The sequence below is a fragment of the Peromyscus californicus genome, unplaced genomic scaffold (assembly GCF_007827085.1).
Source record: "Peromyscus californicus insignis strain IS unplaced genomic scaffold, ASM782708v3 Scaffold_8__1_contigs__length_139910024, whole genome shotgun sequence".
Lineage (NCBI taxonomy): Eukaryota > Metazoa > Chordata > Mammalia > Rodentia > Cricetidae > Peromyscus > Peromyscus californicus.
In genome coordinates, this window is record NW_026294606.1 from 42,278,134 (window position 1) to 42,299,283 (window position 21,150).

General features: G+C 40.7%; 1 protein-coding gene across 2 annotated transcripts in view; it reads right to left on the bottom strand.

The window, feature by feature from the left end:
* The window catches only part of Aoah (acyloxyacyl hydrolase), a 239,786-nt gene that overhangs the window by 142,654 nt on the left and 75,982 nt on the right, over positions 1 to 21,150 (bottom strand). For both annotated transcript variants that reach the window (XM_052729193.1, XM_052729192.1), the window contains exon 4: positions 13,461 to 13,560. In XM_052729193.1, coding sequence (XP_052585153.1) covers positions 13,461 to 13,560 — 100 coding nt within the window. The remainder of the gene's footprint in view (positions 1 to 13,460; positions 13,561 to 21,150) is intronic.

A 21,150-nucleotide genomic window follows, 5' to 3' on the forward strand; every position in this document is an offset into this window, starting at 1 on the left:
ATCCCTAAATTTTGATTCTTTGACTTTTTTTTTCTTTCTATATAGGAACCTATTTATGGTCCTTAGTCATTTTTTTCTTACTGAATTTTAAGAGTGCTTTGGATTACAGAAAAATAATTCTTTGTGTGGCATATTATAAACACATTTCCAAAGTTTTCCATTTGTTCTTTGGCATTGTGTATATGGCAGATATACTATTTTTTTTTTCAGACTTCTAGGTTACAAAATGTATATAAAACTTCTCAGTTTTTTCTTTGTCTGTGGTATGGCCTCAATCTTTCGTATTCAAACTTTAGCCTAAGTGGAATTTGCTTTGGTATCATGAATAAGTAAACATTTAGCTTAACACCCACCCCTGCACATAAGACACACATCATGTTCAGCACCCCCCCATGCACACAGACACACATCATGTCTAGCACCCCCCCAGACACACATCATGTCCAGCACCCACCCCACTCACAGACACACATCATGTCCAGCATCTCCCCCTACACACACAGATACACATCATGTCCAGCACCCCTCCCACACACAGACACACATCATGTCCAGCACCCCCAGACACACATTATGTCCAGCATCCTCAGACACACATCATGTCCAGCACCCTCCCGCACACAGACACACATCATGTCCAGCATCCATCCCCAACACACAGATACATACGATGTCCAGCATTTAGTTCTAAGATGTAAATGAAGAATGTTTTACCACTAATTTCTGTTTCTAATGGGCATTTCTTTTCTGTTTCATTATTTAAAAATCCTTAGATATTTAAACAGGAAGTTTTAAAGTATTGTCAATTAGAACATAAAGCAAACAACTTTCTCGACCTTTTCCTCACATGTAAAATAAGGATACTGGAAAGTGTATGGGAGATTTCTGAGGATATGGGTGAGCCAAGGTTGTATTGTCTATTATTGACCCGTAGTGTGTACCTATCACACAGTAACAGCTTTGGAAAGCTGTGTTATATGAATAAAATATGACTATCTATATCTTGAAACCTGTCAGCTTCTTCCAATATGCTTTCGATTAGTTTATTTCTGGTCTCAGTACCCAAAGGTCTAGCAATCGTTCAGGCATAGCCATGGGTTTAATTAATTTTAATTTAATTTGACAAACTTTAACTCTTCTAGAATATTAAGGTAACAAATCAAGGTGAAATGTTGTCAGTTGTTCTTTCTTTTCCTTCAGAAAGAACATTAGAATTTCTAATGTTTTGCCAACAGTAGGAACCAGCTACCACTCACAAAGGAAACTCTCCTAACTCCAGCTTGGATGCTCACGTACTTAGCTTCTTCCTTACTTAACAGTGTGTATTTTCAGCATTTAGATACAGAAGAAAATCCTGCTCACATGCTACACCCAATTAAGGCAGAACAAACACAAGTTTGTTACTAAATATCAAACAAGACAGAGAAAATGATCCTGTCTAGTTTGGAGTTGGGGCTGTTACCGTCTAGAGTTGTGTGTAAGAGAAGCCATGCAGGTTCCTGTGAGAAGCTGATGAGAGAAGTGGTTGTTTCCTTGACACAGGGATTCTGTTAACTGAGAACATTTCATTCATTTTTCTTTCTCAGTATCTGTCACAAAATGGTCAAGTCCTGATTACAATGATGAAGGGACACATGCAAACCTGAGAGACTTAGGTCTTAGAAAACAGACAAGAGTTAAAGAAAAACAGCTGCACACACAAAACAAAATTGATCTTAGAACTGGAGATCAGTTTTTTGACTAAAACAATTGCTGGTTACTAGAGGAGTGTTTGGTTGTGAACAGGCAGGCGAATATATGTCAATCCTCTTGCCAATTTCATCGTATTTTTGATTCGTGTATTCATTTCTTCATTCACCATTTATTGAATACCTATTTGATTCCAGGAGCTATCATAGCTCTAAGAATATGCCCTCAGAAGTTCTCATTCAAGTTTAGGGCTCTACTGCAGCGGCTGTCACAATAGGGAAATAAATAGGATAGACATCCCCAAGATGTAACTGTGGCCTGGGCCAGAAAGGCTTATTAGAAAGGGAAGAATAGATGCTCACAGTGAATTTTCTAGAACTTAGCAGCAGGAAGACCCAAATCTAAAAAATGCAATGAGATTTTTCCTGGGCCATATTGACTATGAAAATGAAGGATGTGTGCTGGGAATGCAGACACCAACAAGAGTGGAGAGATATGGAGCATCATGAAGGCTTGACTATTCATATTTTGCAGATAAGTCTGTGTTCCAGTTGCAGCCCATTTATTTAATATATACCTATAGGGCATCTTTAGTGTGCCGTCTCTTATGCTAGGCAGTGGAGGCAGCTGCCTCGACTAGACAGCCTTACAATCTCATAACCCAGCATTGAACACTTAAGAAGCCCTTGATACTGTTCAAAGAAAGACTGGAAAGAGTTTGACAAATCCACGGAGAGTGGGTGGAAATCAAAGAATGGTTGTAGGGAAAGGGTGATTAGGGTAAGTGCAGATTTGATTTTGGATATCTGGAATCTTAGGTAACAAAGAAAAGGCCATTGCAGAAGGGACAATGTTTTCAGGTCATCAACAATGACTTTCAAGCCTGGGCTCCAGTAGAAGAGCTCTCATCCTTCAGTGCAAAGGATCCCTGATCAAGAGCTACAGCAGGCAAGATGTGGGGGGGGGGGGGGGGGAGGGCAGGGGGCGGGGGAGGGCAGGGGGGCGGGGGAGGGCAGGGGGTGCTCCTCCTCTCCTTCAAAGATACCTGGCTTCCTGTGAGAGAGATTAGCAAGCTGCTCTCCTGCTTTCTCAAGGAGAGCTCAGGCTTCCTCTGCAGGCTCCCATTCCTCCCTGAACTCTCTGTTGAAAGACCTGTCCGGTCCCCACAGTTTATTTACTAGCTGCGTCCCCACCCTGCCCACCATTTGCATCTGTATTACCTGCCATATTTGTTGGAATACTGTTCTACCTAATTCCTTCTACATCAATAATTTCTGGCTGCAATAAAAGAAAATATTATTCTTTAGAAGCTAAGAGACTTTAGAGAAGTCTTTACTTATGAAATAGGAATATCTGTCCTGCATACTGATGACAGTTAAAAAGAGATAACAGGGTGCCTGGATCCAGGTATGTAGTAAGTTCTCAAGAAATGCTCCTTGAAGCATGACTGAGTGGATGAATGGCTGTGTAGACTCATTAGTATGGAGAACATTGGTACACTTGTGCAACATGACTGCAAATCAAGTCCTTCAGTATATTTCCTTGTCACTAAAGCCAAAGCTGCCTCTGACTCTGAGCAGTCACCACTCTGAATGTGCTCCAGTCTACGCTACAACACAGGTAGGTGGGTTCCCTTCATACTCGCAAGTCATGCATCTTAAATCAAGACCTTCAGTCTTAACTGTAAAATGTTTGGAAATAAATACCTATAAGTTTAGCCCTGGGAAACTTGATTAAAATTGGAGAGATTAGTAGGAATTCAAGTACACATATATGAATACACATGAAAGATCGACAGAACCATACCATTGTCGTTTTGTGATTTGTGCATTGTTCCTTGGCACTCCAGGGCTAAAAGCAATGAGATCCCAGGAGCAAAGGACACTTTAAGTATCCAGACCTTGGCTTCTAAATATCATTGTTCAACAAAAGAAACCGGAGTTTCTTGATATAAATGGCTGATTCTATGGTTGGGGTTGGAAAACAATACATGACAAGCTATGCCTGGCTGAGAGACCCAGAGGGAAAGGAAGCGCTTATAAGGAGAAGGCATGTAAAGGGATGCAGATACAGAGCCCAAGAGTTCAAATGGTGACAAAACTAGAAAAGATGAGCCATAAAACAAGCAATCCAGATTTAGACTCTAACACAGAGTGTAAAGTACAAATGCATCAGTCTACAATTAAAAAGAAATGATTTGCTGAATATCTTGGAGGAGGATATACTTCTTTACAGAAGAATTCCAAATAGTGCAACAGAAACCTTTATTCCACAAGGCTGGGCTTGGTCTTCCCTGTTCACCTTGAATATAAGCCACACTGACTTCTAAATAACAAAGTAAGAGGAACAGGGAAGTAATGACCATATAGTGGGGACACCTGGCCAACAGCACCTATCCAAGTGATTCAGGCTGACCTTTCAGATGGTCATGGGGCATAATGCACCCCTAGCAGGATATGAGAAGGCCATTTCCCATTTTCTTAAAAAAATACTGTAACCCTGTCTACCAAGAGAAAAATATCAAACATCCAATTTTTTTAGTAAGTTGCATTATCACAGATGTCTCAAAACTGGCAAGGTTATGAAAAGCAAGAAAAGACTAAAAAGTTGTCACTGCAACTGAACCAATCTCAAAGGAACTCATGAACTTTAGACTGACACCCGTGGAACCTGCATGGGACCAGACTAGACCCTTTGCATACAGGAGACTGTTGTGTAGCTGGGTCTGTTTGAGCGGCCCCTGGCAGTGGGATCAGGATCTGTCTCTGGTGCATCAGCTGGCTTTCTGGATCCCCTTACCTATGGCCAGACACCTTGCTCACCCCTGATAAAGTGAGGAGGGGCTCGGTCCTGCCTCAACTGAATGTACCAGGCTTAGCTGTCCTCCCATGGGAGAACTTACCCTGTTGGAGGAGGGGATGAGGGGTGGTGGTGGGAAGGTGGGAGGAAGGATGAGAAGGGAATCTGTGGTTGGTATGTTAAATAAATAAATAAGGAAAGAAAGAAAGATAAAACACCATGAGTGGTTTAAAAAAAAAGTTGTCACTGACCAAAGGACACTATGGAGACATGAGAAGTGTCTTAGTCACAGCTCTATTGCAGTGCAGAGACACCATAATCAAGGCAAGCCTTATGAAAGAAAACATTGAAATTGCTCACAGTTTCAGAGACTTAGTCCATTATCATCATGATGGGAGCACGCTGGCACGCATGATTTTGGGAGAGTAGCTGAAGCCTACACTTTGGTCCACAGGACAAGAGAAAGAGTGGCTCTGGACTGGCTTGAGCTTTTGAAAGCTCAAAGCCCACCCCCATGAAATACTCCCTCCAACAAGGTCACACCTACTTCAACCAGGCCACACTTCTTAGCCCTTCTAATTCTTTGAAACAGCCACTACCTGGTGACTAGGCTTTCAAATATGTGGCCTATGGAGGTCATTCTTAGGCAAACCACCAGAACTAAATGGAATGTGCACCAAGAGCAAATGCTAGGATAGGACGCTAGTGATAAAACTAATGATATCTTTAATTAAGCCTGGTGTTTAGTTAATAGTCATGCCAATAAAATAGCATAATGAATGCCGCTTTCTTTAGTTTTGACTAAATGATGCTATGCTTATACTGGGGAGACCAAACTCAGGTGAGGGGTTTATCTTCTGTGTTATTCTAGTAACTTTTTATAAATTAGAGATTGTTACTGGAAATTTTGGGAAGACTCACCTGGGGGTACCATATATTACCATGAAAATTGGGGATTTTTCATCTTGCTAATCAAAGAATTTGAGAACTGATTTAGAAAGATGCTTGGGAACAATTTTGTTAGAATTTTAAAGAAAATCCTACAGCAGGCAAACTGTAAATCTCAGTAGCTGCCTGGAGAGGGGAGATGGAGTAGAGGAAGAGATAAAGCTAAGACATTTGAGTTAGTCATGCAGGTGAGTAAGGAAATAGGCAGCCTGAGGCAAAGGGGTGGAGAGCTTCAGAAAAAGAGGGAGGAAGCCCAGAGTGTTTGGGAAAGCATGCCCATGCTTCGGCAAGTATCAAAACGAAGGAAAAAGAAACAAATGTACTAATTTTCTGAGTAATCCAGAAAACTGGCAGACTTAACCCAGCCCTGGCTCCAGTTCCATAAGTGACTGCATGAGGTATGGAGTGCCTGGGAAGGAAAATTTTATTATCTCCTTGAAGGGATAATTATTCCTCCCATCTCACCTCAGCATGGCTTAATGTGAATCAACCTTCCTGAGGAATATTCTTTTCATCGGGTGCTTGACCAGCTTGGTTGGGTTAATACTAATGGTTTGGGTAGCTTGGCCTGTTAGAGCTCTATCCAGACCAGAGAAACAGCTTTTTCTTCTTAGTAGGCCTCCAGAGAGCTCTGATCACAGCTACTGTAACAAAATTGCTGAAAAGCAAAAAGTTTATTAAGAGAAGAAGAGCTTGGGGAAGAGTAGATATTAACATCTGAAAGTGTGGCAGGCTAAGAGCAGCATTGTGAGCAGAAGGGCACTGCCACTTGCACAGGACAGACGTGACTGAGGAATGAATCTCAGAAAGATTTCTACTTTTGTCCTTGAGATCTTAGCCCTAAGTCTGTGCAACCTAAGAACTCGAATTTGAAAAGACAGGAGATATTTTTACATAAAATAAAGTCCTAAGACAACTTGTTTATTTTCTAGCCACACAAGAAATTGTCACATGTCACTTTCATTTAATTGAAGTGCAGACTAACTACTTCCAACAACCATGTATGTCAGCTTCCTGTGAACCAGATCCCAGAACTCCCTGTGCACCACACATCCATTCTCTCAGTACCAGAGAGTGTCTGGCTCCTGTGGAGCTGGATTCAATTCACCATGGAAGCTTCTTTGAAGTCTGCCTGCTTCCTAAGACAGTGCTCTTCCTCCAGGCAGATTAGGTATCCTGGAGGCCTGAGAGAATGAGAAGGACCTAGCTCCACGGAGGTGTACTATTTGAATATAATTTTCTTTTCATGTGGATTGGGTGTGTGTGTCAGTCTTACATGTGCCTTTGGGATGCTGGTAAATATGGAAGGTGTCTCTAGCACAGTTACAATTGACACTGGTCTGCTAAAGCTATAGAGTCTGCTGGGAATTTCAGGACTGGGGGGCCCGAGGATGCAGTTGGGAAAAGGAGAACTACAATTGGATTTTAGTTTGTAAGCTCTGGTGTAAGACAATGTGTACAATCAGGCTTTGCCCACATAAACCCATACACCAGCACCAGTTATTCTTCTGTTTTGTATGCAAAGAGGGCAGGTGATGAAATGCACCCCTCCCCTAAAGACCATCCGTGTGGTCTTTGCAAGGCAGACTTGCGCAGTTTACTTCTCCCTTCTCTCATTTTCTCACCCCTCATTTACACCCATACCACTCTCCTTATGCTTACATCCTAATAAGGAAATTCATGTAACTTTACTATCTTAGCATATAAAATGTAGACAACAATATCACCTCCATAATATTAACTGAATTAACTGAATTCATACATATGAAGCACTTGGATCAGTCATTAGCACATTGTAAGTACTGGAAGTTGGTTTATGATGGTGGTTGAGAGGATAATTAGCATTTTATGGGGGAGAGTTGGAAATTGTTTTACAGAGAAGGTGGTAGTTGAGATGAGCTTGCAATGCATGTGCTGCACCCATCTTGCTCAGCATCCTGAGTTTCATCATCTTAAGACTCTCAGGGCACTTACATGAGCCTACAGTGGGCAAAGTTGTCTAAGACAGAGCCATTTTATAATTCGGGGCTGAGTATCTTATATATACACACAAATATGGGTGTTGGTAGACATAACAAGATATGAAAACACCATGTCCCCAAATGCTAGCAACAAAGTATGGTGGTGTGTAGGTGGTTTCCTCTCATGATTGCATAGCTGATTGGGAGGGACAGTCGTGGAAAAGATGAAAATTCAAGGTCTAGAATTTAATTTCTGCTGACTGCGTATTGTTTTTGTACCATGAGGAAATAGAAAATTTAGAGTTCTAACCATTGTAAGCTGAGGATCATCTGTTCTGAATAATTCCACCAACACGAAATTCAAGAATAAAATTTCATATAAAAGAGCTGATTTGTGGTGGCATTTCAGAGTAGTGCCTATTTTCTGGCATTGACAGGCTTGTCATAGGGGAACCTAGGGGACTGAAGATTGTGTATCTGTATGATGGCTTGAACTCTATGGAAATAAAAAATAGTCTTGTATATTTAAAAATATATGTTCAAAATGTAATGTTAAGGGGAAAAGCAGAAACAAACAAACAAATAAACCCCAACAACAACAACAAAAACTGACACACAACATTATCAGAATTCTGTGGTGTAATCTTATTTTTAAAATGAAGTGAACATTTTAATGCTATCCCTACTGATGGTAGGATTCCAGTTGGTTGTTTCGGGAACACTCAGGGCGGCTTCAAAAACTCCACTCAGTGTTGGGTAGTAGGGACAGCAGTCGCATCTCCAGGGGGAGTGGCGTTCCTGGCCTAGCAACTAAGCCCTTCAGTATTCCACTTCCTCCCTGTGAGCAAGAGGTCCTAATGGAGCCTGTGTCTTAGGACTGCATGGACCACTAGACAAGACAAACACAACCTCTTCCCCAGTGTCTGGGGAAGTGCTCAGGACATGCCAGTTACTGCTGTTGAAGGGAAGCTCAAGGCAGAGAACTGTGAATCTAGAGGGACTACCCTCCTTTTCTGGATCATCTACAGAGACAGGGACTGGTGATGGGCCTTTAGGGCAGAGGGAGAAGGTCTGGAGCCTCTGGGGGAAGTGAAGAGAGGTGCTGAGGCAGCTGCAGAGGGAGGGGTGCAAGCTGACCAGCAGCCCAGAATGCCCTGAGTGGAAGCTGAACACTCCCGGATGAAATCCTTGCTGTTCCCTTCCAGCCAAAGAGGGTTGTTGAAATGTTCCCAAGTTGGCAGCTGAAAGACGGTGAGTGCTGGCATGTGAAAGGCCCGAGGTTCAAATTCCAGCACCACAGTGAAAGGGGGGGGGGGGATAAGCTGGGGGAGATAAAGAAATGAAACCTGGTGGATAAACTATCTGCAGACAGTATGCTCAAACCAGAAGTGTTATTTACCATCAGCTAAAGCTGAGCATTGTGTGGACCGCTGAGGATATGATGCACCTATATTATGGTACTAAAACCCAAATCATTTGCTGCTATGATTTAAATCAGGAATGTCCCCAAAGTCTTGTCCGTTGAAAGCTTGTCCCTAACGAAATGTTCAGAGATGGAGCTTTGAGGAAGTGACTGAACCATGAGGGCTGTGACCTCATCAATGAGTCTACTAATTGATGAGCTCAGAACTTGTGCTACTGCAGGGAGATGGAAACCCACAAGGCAGGCTCTAGTTGAAGGCAATGGGTCTTTTGTGGAGTAAACCTTCCTCCTGGCCCCTTCTCTCTCTGCTTCTGAGTCACCATAAAGTGAGTTGCTTATCCCCATCCCTACATCTTGATGTCTTGCCCCACCACAAGTCCATGACCAGAGTCAAGTGATCATGAATTGAAACCTTTGAACTACCTGCCCAAGCAAGCCTTTCCTAATTGTAAATTGCCTCTCTCAGGCACTTAGTCATAATGATGATAAGCTGACTAATATGTTTGCTTCCTTACACAGAGATACATTTCCTTCTTCCAATACCAAATAGTGATTATGATGAGAATATTCACATGCTATTTGACTACTGGAATTTTTTTTCACTTAAAATTAACTTTTCTAGAAGTCAGTGGATTCTACAGCTTCTTGGGAGGAATTAGGGAAAATTCATTGACAGTTAATTACTGAAGAAGCATGAAATATGTGCCCCGGGGAACTTGTTTCCATTTTTCCTGCTCAGGTTTGTGATATTTAATATCTTGTATGTGTGCATTTCTCCAGCACCTGCTCTCTCTCTCTCTCTCTCTCTCTCTCTCTCTCTCCCCCCCCCACCCGGGTTCTGGGGGTTGAAACTCAGGTCCTCATTTTGTGTGGCAAGTGCTTTACCAACTAAGCTGTCTCCCCAACCTCTGATATTTAATACTTTATCCATAAAAATCATGTGCGTTGGTTAGTCACAAAATACTAGAGTTGACTTCATTTAAACATAAATAAAATAGTTTGAAACCCAAAACTGTTAATGCAGAAAAATCATAATTTTAAGGAAAGGGGTATAGAATTATTTGAATAGGATGCTCATGAAAATCAATACTGTGAGCCTTAATTAGTTTAATACTGTGCTCTGATCTACAGTGTGTAGACAGAATTATGTCAGCATTTACAGTCTTGTCTGACCACAATCCAACTAAAAGTTGCCCAAAATGATATGATACAGATGATTCTTAAAAACCATCTTAAATAATCATAATATTGACAATAATCTTATTAGATACCTTTTTAACAATATTTTAATGTATTATAGGTGTGTGTGTATTGCAGGTATTGTGCCAATTATTGTATATACACACACACATACACACGTAATATATATATATATGTGTGTGTGTGTGTATATATATATATATATATATATATATATATATATATATATATATATGCTTGCTTTACTTAGGAAGCTTTGGGAGGGTGATATTTTATCATACTCATCTTATGGATAAGGACAGTCAAGCTCAGATGAGAGCAACCAGCTAAACAGGTTTTCTTGGGATATGGAATTTTTAGTGCTGATCCCTGAAATGTTCTGGACATTCTAAGATGAGTTGGCTGTCCTGCAAGAGTAACTCATTTGGTTTTGAGGGATAAGGTGCATTTAAATACTGCTGCGGGCCGCAGAAATACATCATAAGAACTCAGCTGGTTATGGCAAAGTCACTACCTGGAGGAATCAGGGAATTCCTCCAGAGGAAGCCAAATCCCAAGGAGTTTTTGGTGTTACTTGGCTTGTTATATATCAGCTGTCTTCTGTTATGAAAATCATGTGTACCTTCATAGTTTTCCCAATTGACTTTTCCCTAAGAACGGCTAACAATGTGGACTGATCACTCTCTAGACATACACATTCCAGGCATTTGGAGAACAGCCTCAGGAAAGGCTTTCTCTGGAATCAGATATCTCCCCTAGCCACTTTCAAGGACTAAAGGAGACACCACCCAGGTGGTTGCCCAACTTCCGAGGACTAACAGTGATAACCACCCACAGGCGAGTCTCCTGACTTGAGGTAAATTCCACAAGGAGACACCGCCCAGGTGGTCGCCCAATTTCCGAGGACTAACAGTGATAACAGCCCACATACAAGTCTCCTAACTTAAGGTAAATTGGACAAGGAGACACCGCCTAGGTCAGGTGGACGTTAAGTAATAGCTTTACACAATTTAGCTCGGACCCTCCTTTTATATACCGGGACCTCCAGGACAGAGGGTCGGAGAAGAGAAAAGAGAATGGAAGAACTAGACAGGTAAGAACTTGAGAGGAACAAACTGAGATGGGGAAGAACTAGATTGAAGGGCTAGAAGAGAGTACTAGAGGAATGAGATGGAAGATGAGGATTAGCCAGATGGGGAACAACAAGATGAGGAAGAACGAGATGAGGAGAGAGAAAGAGATGGGAGAAAAGATGATATGGGAAGGAACAAGATGGATGAGACCCTAGAAGGGGCAGAACAAGATGAAGGAATTAAAATAGAACCCAGAGGGGACCGCGGACAAGTGTAGAGAGAAATCAGGCAAAAAAAGACCTAAATATGAGAGCAGAATATAAGCTTGTAACTGACACAGAATAATAAAGTTTATGGACTAAGGAGTTTCGTGTACATAGATTCATTTCTTCTCATCAAAGATTAATTATCAGCTGGTTGTAGATTCTTCCCGGACCCTGGGAAGGGACTATCGAGGGGCTGGACCCCCATAGTCCCCGAAGAAATACCTGATTTCTCTCTTATTTGATTCTCCTATCTACTACCAGTCCAGTTCAAGATTACTGCCAACAGTAGAAGAACCTAGACATTCTTTGCATGGGAGGAAAGATCAAGGATGAAGCAAGAAGAAACATTTTACATGGAATAATTAAAGATATCATCTGATAATCACTTTCAGCAAAGAGGTGGGATACAAAATTAATATATAAATATCAGTAGCCTTCATACATAGCAAGGACAAGCATACTGAAAAAAGAAACTAGTAAAATAATCCCATTCTTAGCAACCATAAGGTAAAAAAATATCTGGGAATGAACCTAGCCAAGGAAATTGTAAACCTTTACAATGAAAGCTTTAAGACACTGGAGAAAGAAATGGAAGAAGATACTGGAAGATGGAAGAAATCCCCCTCCCTGCCATGGTCATGGATTGGAAGAATCAATATTGTTAAATATTAAAGGCAATATAAAGTTCCATGTCATCTCAGTTAAGATCCCAGGGACATTCTTCACAGACAATCATAAGCTTTATACAGAAACTCAGAAGACCAAGGATCTCTAAAGCAGTCCTGAACAAAAGAAAACTTTGGTGGATATTACTATATCTAATTTCAAATTATCCTACAGAGCCATAGTAATGAAAACATCATTACGCTGGCAAAAAAATAGGCATATAGTTCAATGGTGTAGACTAGTGTACCCAGAAATAAGTCTACACCACAATTGCTGCCTGATTTTTGGCAAATAATCTAAAAATATACACTGGAGGAGACAGCATCCTCACCAAATGCTTCTGGGAAATCTGGCCACAGACATTTAGAAGAATAAAATTTGGTGCCTGTATCTCACCCTGCGAAAACATTAACTACAAATGAATCAAATTCTTCAGTGTAAGATTTGATACCCTGAAATTGCTAGAGGAAAGAGTAGGAGATGAACTTCAATATGTATGTATAGGTAACAATTTTCTGAATAGGACTCTGGTATCAGGGGAAAAACAAACAATTGACAAATGGGATGTAATGAAACTAAAATGCTTCTGCATGGCAAAGGAAACTGTTCAGGAAGATGCAGCTCATAGAAGAAACTATTCGTCACTTCTACATAGAATAGAGGACTAGAATATACTAGAGGGAGAAAACTCTAAGAAAGAAAGGCCAATTTAAAAATGATGTGAAACTAAATTGTCCTCAAAAGAAATTACAAATCCTGGGAAACATTCTAAAAAGTGTTCAATATCCTTTGCCACCAGGGAACTGCAGATTAAAACTACTTTAAGATTCGGTCTCACCCCAATCAGAATGAAGGGCCATCATCAAGGATTATTGAGGATACAAACGGCAGCAAACACTGGCATGGATGTGAAGAAAAGGTAATCCTTATACACTGCTGGCAGGATTCTAAACTAGTACATCCACTTTGGATGCCACTCTAAAGGTTCCTCGAAACACTAGAACTAGATCTACCATGTGGCTCAGTCATAATTCTCTTGGACATGTGCTCACAGGACTGTCTACCCCACCACAGAGACACTGCACATCCATGTTCATTGTACCTCTACTCACAAGAGCTAGGAAACAGAATAATTCTAAATATACATCAATTGATGAATAGATATTGAAAATGTGATATATAGATAAATAGAATCTTATTCAGCTGAAAAGAGAAATTCTATTATAAAATTTACAGGAAAAATTATACTGAGTGGGGTAACCCAGGTTCAGAAAGACAAATACAGCATGTTTTCCTTCATATGCAGATTCCAGCCTTGACTCTTCAGCTTCCAGTCCACAAACCACTGAGCAAATGAAGCCAAGTTTCCCTTTAAAACATCTCCAAAGGACCTAAAGGCTATTGGAAAGTGACATTCAGAGCAGAACCCACTCACCTGGGGAAGTGGGTAGAGATGACACTGTGATTGGACAGCATCCTGCTTGCAAAATTCCAGAGCATGGCACACCACATCAGCATTCATAGCTTCACCGAGTCTGGCGGGAAATGGAGCAAAGCAAAAGCTATTAAGATCTCTCAGGCATTGGGAAGCAGAAGCACATCAAAGGCCGTTAAATCCCCAGAATGGATTCTGATGCCCTCACAACCCGGCCTTAGAGCTTCACCCAGGACAACTACTGCATTGTGTTTTCCTGCGATACTCATCTCTCCTGTCTCTTGCGTAAGGTCCTGAGGACAGGATGGGACATACAATCCCTGAGCCTCTCAGAAGAACACTGGATTATTTTCAGGAGAAGCCACAAAAACAATTGGGAAAGGAAAAAAGAAAGGATATGATGAGATGGGAATAATATTTTGAGGTTTATTGAACCTAATAGAAAAAACTACTTTATTTATATATAGTTTTACACACTTAAAATTATTTTCTTATATATAATCCAAATCACCTCTTCCCTTTTAAACTGAACATATCTCTTATTCTTGTGAAAGAAAAATATTATTGTTAATTTGTTTCTTTTATGGAGAAATCCATAAGACAGTGGTCTTCAAATACTGCGGTTGTGTCTAGATTCGAAGGAGCTAAAACAAGGTGTGATGGCTCATCTTCATCGTCAAGTTTACTATTTTTAAATGATGTAGGAAAAGCATCCTCTTGTGAGGGCATTCACAGAGAGGCTGAATGTGAGTGGTACTATCTGATGGGCTAGTGGTCCAGACTTACTGAGCGAGGGAAAAGGAGGAAGCTTTCTGATCACTAACACCCCCACTTCCCCCACCCCCTTAAGTGGCGATGCAGCTGACCTTGACTTATGTTTTCACCACAGCAATGAACAGTGTCCCCTCAAATCACAAGTCCAAACAATGTCTTCGCCCTTAAGTTTCTTCTTGCCAGGCATTTGGTCACAGCAATGAGAAAAGTGGTGAACACTGAAAATTGCTACTGAGAAATGAGTTCACTACGGTGACTTCCTGGCTGTGTAGGCCAGAGGCCTTCTGAACTTGTTTACAGGAGAAATACAGAAGAGAGCTGTGGGCTAGAGTAAAGAGAGAAGAATGGGTAATTCTTATAAGAGTTCAGATGACAATAATGTGTATAGAAGTGCAGTGAGTCAGAAAGGGCTGTATAAAGTTTCAAAGAGGAACAAGGACACCTGAAACGAGGTTGAAGGTCATTTATAGTATAGGCTGGCAAATAATCTGGCTACATTTTGTCTATCCTCTAAAACTCTGAGCAAGGCTCAATTCAAAAGTAATGAAATACATTGTTTGGTGGAGGAAATTTCATTCAGGCTGTGGCATGGTTATTGCTCTCTGCATTTAGTGAGGTTTAGAGTTCAAAGCAGAATGTTATGAAAAATATTCAGGTCGGTGAACAGAGGAGTGTGAGAAAGTTTATGGTCGAAGACAAGGTGCTGTGAACAAAGCATCTTTAATTGTTAGATTAACACTATTGAAAACAAACTATGAGTTTCATAGTGACAGCAGGAACGGTATCAGAATCCCATCTATTACAAGCATTGTAACATTGCAAATTCATTTACAAAGAAGGTGTCTGAAAACACAGAGACTTCAAGTTACTATCCTGGAAAAAAGGGTATGCTGGAGAAGTAATTCTCTAGGGTTAGCTGTCTACTTAGAGGCTGCTGCATCTGTGGTCCAAGGGGACTGGGCGACATTCTAAATTGGCAACAGAACTTGGCATTGCTCACATGCACAACATAAGAGCTAAGGAGTCGTAAGAGCTTGCAGCAACACCTTAGAAAGACACCAAGGTCAGACAATGAATAGCAGGGCCAGATTATAGACATAGACTCATGAGTAGGTTGTGCATAAAGTAGTAGAGGTAAGGTCTAAGATGCAGTGGAGTCTCCAGAATACGGGGTTTGGTGAGGAAATCTGCAGGCATTGAGCAGAGGCTGATCTAAGTGAGAGGTCACAATTGCCACAGGTAATGGGACTTGAAGGCTGAGTCTATTCAACTCCGTTGGAACACAGATGATATTTGAGAAGTGTTTGCTGTGCCTGAGGCTTTAACTTTGACAGGTAATATGCATTTAGAAAATTAGCCATTGGTTTTAGATTTTTCAACATCTTGGAATGTAAGTTATCGAATTATTCTCTTACAGTCTTCCAGACTTCTTTGGAATCTGTGTGTCTCTTGTCTTAATTTGGTTGTTCCTTCACTTTCTTTTGGTTAGTTTGGTTACAGATTTGTCAGTCTTATTAATATTTTCAAAGAACCAATTCGGAATAACGCTGTTTGTTCTTTCGGTTTCTCTTTCATTAATTTCTCCCATCATAGGTGTGTGTATGCATGTGTGTGTGTGTGTGTGTGTGTGTGTGTGTGTGTGTGTGTGTGTGCGCGCGTGTGTGTGTGTGTGTGTGTGTGTGTGTGTGTGTGCGTGTGTGTGTGTGTGCGCGTGTGTGTGTGTGTGCGCGCGTGTGTGTGTGTGTGTGTGTGTGTGTGTGTGTGTGTGCGCGTGTGTGTGTGTGTGTGTTCCTGTATATTGCTTTTGGGTTTGGTTTCTAATTTTGTCTAAAGTCTTGAGGTATATTGTTAGATTATTTTTGGAGATATCTCTGATTTTTAAGAAATATAAACATTTAGAGGCACAAACTCTCCTTTTAGGATAACTTGTCTGTATCCCAGAGGTCGTGGTGGACTGTACTCTCACTTCCATTTGATAGAGGAATTAAAACAATTCTTCCCTGATTTTCTTCCCTGTCATACTGTCCACTTAAAACTGTACTGTTCAGTCTTCAGGTATTTATGTGTTGTCTGAGGTTAGCGTTGCGATTGCTTTCCAGCCTTATTCCTCTGTGGTTCTGTAAGACACAGGGAGTTATTCCAATTATTTTGTGTAGCATAAGGCTTGTTTTGTGGATTCTATTGTGAGCAATTTTAGAGAGTCTTCTATGTGTCTCTGAGAAGAATGTTTATTCCCTACCTATTGCATGGAATGTTCTAGAGATATCTATTAAATGTTGTTGATCTGTAGTATACTTTAGTTCTGAACTTTTTCTGATTTTTGATTTTGAAGACTCATATCTAGACATGAAAGTGAGGTGTGTGAAGCCTTCAATCATTTTTGTATTAGGACACATGTGGCCTTTTATGCTTTTTAGTGTTCATTTTTTTTTTTTTTAAAATTGGGTCCTCATGAGTTGGTGCATACATACTTACAATAATTATATCATCTTGATGAGCTGTTCCTTTTATTAATCTTCAGTGGCCACCTTCACCTCTTTTGACTAGTTTTGGTTTGCCATTATGTTATCAGACAGAATCAGATCAGGTTAAATTCAACTTCTGTTTGCTTGGTAGGTTGTTTTCCAACCTTTAATTCTCAGTTTTTGGATGTATTTCCTAGTTTTGTGAATTTCATGAAGAAAAATGTGAGTTGAATCCACTCAGTCTGTAATTCATGTGTTAAGACCATTTACATTAAAGGTTGTTATTCTTAAACATTTGCTGTTATTGAGTCAATGCATCACTTAATCCTAATGAGAGAAGCTCCTGGAAGTAGATGAGAGTTAACACAGAGACTCACACAACCAGAAAACTCAGTCCTAAATGGGATCACACCCCTCCCCTCAAGGCTCAGGGACCTATGCAGAAAAGGAGACCAAAAGTGTATAAGAGCCAGAGGTGAAGTGTGATGTCTGGGTACAGAAGCTCCTTCAAAGAGGGCTCTAACTGAGCTAGTGAAGGGCGGGTGGAGTTGGGAGGAAGCCTACCTCATTCCAAAGAGTTAGTGTCGCTCTTTTAGGAGTCTCTGTCATTGTGAACTCATGAGTTTTTAGGTTTTAAAAATATATTTATATATTTTTTTTTGTAACAGGGAAGAGGTAAACATGGTCTTCCACTCTCACAAATCATGCAATTGGATTTCCCACATTTGAGCAAATCGCAGGGGTCAGCACATCTACATTGCAGCTGGTGAGCCTTGCCCTGGGAAAATTACCTTCATGATCATGGTCTCTTCCTATCTGGGGAATATTGTAGGTATTTTCTTTTTTCTTTTCTCTTCTTTTCTTTTCTTTTCTTTAACAAAACAGTTTCTCACTGTGCAATCTTGGCTGGCCTGGAACTTAACATGTAGACCAGGCTGGCCTTAAACTCTCAGAGGGAGAGCTTGCCTTGCCTTGTAGGAATTGGGACTATAGGTGTGAGCCACTACACTTGGTTTGAGTCTAATAAATTCTGTTACCATTTTGTGAAGAAAATAGTTACAATGCTTTGTATTTTTTATGTCAATAAAAGTTATTATATTTAAGTCATATGATAACTGTTGTAATTTCTGCTCTTTAGTTTTCTTATGAAAATGTTGTCCTTTCCTGATCTCTGAGAGCTACTGGACTTGGGACACAGGGAAGCAACAGTTGAGTACCAGGAAGCAAGACGATGCTTATAGCGCCCAGAGCTTGATTTTCTAAAGCAACATTGAGAAGAATGTAGGTCGGGACCAGATGGGGGACTTTCCACCTGGACTGGCTAGGATGGATTTCCACCTAGATAGCCTCTTCTAGGTGTCTAGATGGCCTTGATATTTCTTCTCCCCAAACATATATGCATTTGTGGGGTCTCTGCTCATGAATGAGATCTATACCCCTTTAGAAAGGAGGCCCGAGTAACTTGTTTGACAATTCTGCTTCATGAGTTTGCAAAAAGAAGGCAGTGTATGTGAAGCAAAGAGTGAACCTTTCAGAAGGCATCTAATCTGCTGACACATTGATCTTGTACTCCAAGTCTCCAGATCTATGAGTGGTAAATTTCTGTTGTTTCTAAAATTTCCAGTGTCAGGTATTTTGTTACAATAGTTCAAATAGATCCAGACACTGCATGGTGAATTTTGAATGTCTTATTTCTCAGGTTCCCTCTTTCTTTACAGAATCCTATGGCTACGGCTGTGAATAGGAAATAAAATTGCTACATAATTAGTTCATGAATTATTGAGAACTGACTAGTGTGAGATAATAGGAGAACTGGCCTCCAGGTCAGGAAATCCATTTCATATTGGAAGGCAGCTATTCAGGTAAAATTAAATCATGAGGTTGTCATTTTCAGGGCCTGAGTCAACTCCAAGTTGCTTCTGACTGTTTAAAACAAGCAGTAAGAGGAGGACACATGCAAGGAGAGATCCTTATCAACATGGAGCTGATGATGGGGTCCTAGTACTGATAGGTTGCTGGTCCTGATGGGGTGCTGGCACTTATAGGGCACTGGAGCTGACAGGGTGCTAGACCTCTATAGACAAGTGGTGGACAGAATCATTTATTGTATCTGTCTTACTCTAAAACAGTCTATCCTCTATCCAGCTCTGCTTCTTCCCTTCTTCCACCCCCTTTCCATCCTTCTTCCCTTTGACATATAGTCAGGATTTTGCTGAATATCTGGAAATACACACAAAATGAATAAAATGTAGTCCTAGGCTTTTGAAAGCTGTCAACTTAGCAGGGACTCAGAAAAATAGAGTGGTAATTAAATTGCAAACACATGTCCTAAGTGCTGTTCTAGAGGTTTGCACAGCATACTGTTGTGTGCATGTGTGAATGTGTGCATGTGCCAATTTGCTTGTATGTAGTAGAAGTGGAATATCCTTATTAGCTTGGAGAGGATCAGGGAAGCTTCCAGAAGAGATGACCTGGATGTGAGCTCCAAAGAAGTAGGATGATGTATCTGGGTATAGGTTTTAGATGTATCAAACACAGGAAACAAGTGTAAAAGTCGTTAGACCAAACCTGTCTGTAGTGTGAGAATGTGGTGTGCTGAGAGGTAGCAAGGGGTGAATTTGGAAGGGCCCTCAAGACCAGTTCATGAAGAGTCTTATGTGTGGGGCCAGGAGTCCTGAGAAGGAAGTGCAGATCTTGAAGAATGTTATGTAAGGGAATGTCATAGTTAGGTTTGCATTCAAAGATACTATTTTTTCTGTATTGGTAGATTTTGAAATTTAAGGAAAACTTACAAGGTCACAGGCCTGACTTCAGTTCATAGGCCATGACAATAATTGGGGTTTGGGGTAAAGGATAGGGTCCCTGCCACAGCCATACTCCAGAGTGATCAGTTTCTGTAATAGATAAGTTCAGCAGTAATAGAGACAGGTGTACATGCAGAACACAGATCTCCACGGTCTGCATGATTTTAAACTTCTGTCTTTAAACTTCTCTGGCTCTAGGCTACATTATTTTAGAAGGTGACAATTTCTTTTAAGCTTCACCATTATATACCCAACTCTCGGGCTAACCACACACTTATTATAGGAATATTCAGAGGAGCACTGTATACAGGAGATATCCAGAGAACAACCTGTGTGGCCATCAGTGGCAGAGTGCATGAACAATACCCTAGAGATACAATTCAGTATCACACAGTCAGAGTGAATGTGCTATAGTGCTGAGAGAGTTATGTGGGTGATCTCAGACATTCACACTGAAGTGGCACATATGAAATGATATATAAAATGTGACACTATGTTAAGAACTAAAAATATATTTTTTAAAAGGCTGTACATATTATATACTATATTATATATATGGTTATTTTATCATGTGTATATGCATGATGTGTAGGAGTGTGTGCCATGGCACAGATGTGGAGGTGAGAAGACAACTTTGTGGAATCAGTTCTCTCCTTCAACCTTTACATGGGTCCCAGGAACTCAGGTGGTCTGGCTTATGTGGTAAGCACCTTTACCTGCTAAGCCATCTTGCTGGCATGTATACACACACACACATACATACACACACACACACACACATACATACACACACACACACACATATATATATATATATATATATATATATATATATATATATAGTAAAAGTACATGGAGAAAAAGATTAACACAGAACCTAGGATGTTCATGGGAGTGTGCAAGATAAGAGAGACTAGAAGGTTAGACTCAGTTGATTATCATGGTCCTAGAGTTTGTCTGTGGACATGGGTCTAGGTGCTTGTTGTATAATTCAAATGAACTGAGTGAATCACTAAGTCACACACATAAGACAACCATGTGTGGATATAAGCCTGGCTTCTGCTATTAAGTTATTTTAAAGAGACACTTGTGTCCCTCAATCTGACTATCAGACTATTAAAATATGGATCCCAACAATGGGAATTTCCCCAGGACTCTCACGCTGGGAGATGAAGAAGCCTGGAAGCCTGGCTCCAGTCAGAGGAGAACCTTGTTTCCTGTAACAGGGATTCCACAGTTCTCATCACTCATTAGAATGCTTTGCAGAATGAGACTGAAGCCAGATAATGATGAATCAATGGCTGGGCCACACTTTGACCAGCTTAGAGGTTCGTATTGCTGGCCCTCTATTTAAACGTCAGCTTCAATTTAGAACAGATGATGAACTGGAGTGCATCACTGCATCTCTTTTCCCTCTTCCTAGTGTGGCCACATTGTACAAACCTCCCTTTTCTACTCTTTACTATTAATTTGGATTAATTTACTATTAATCCACTTGAATTGGATTTTTGAGGATAGATGGCCTGGACCTGTGACTGTACCTGGCTTCCTGAGGTATAGATTGTGAGCTTAAGTTGCGTAACATGGGTCATTTTTGAGAGACTGCCATGAACATGAACATGACTCATCCTATCCAGTGTTACTGGA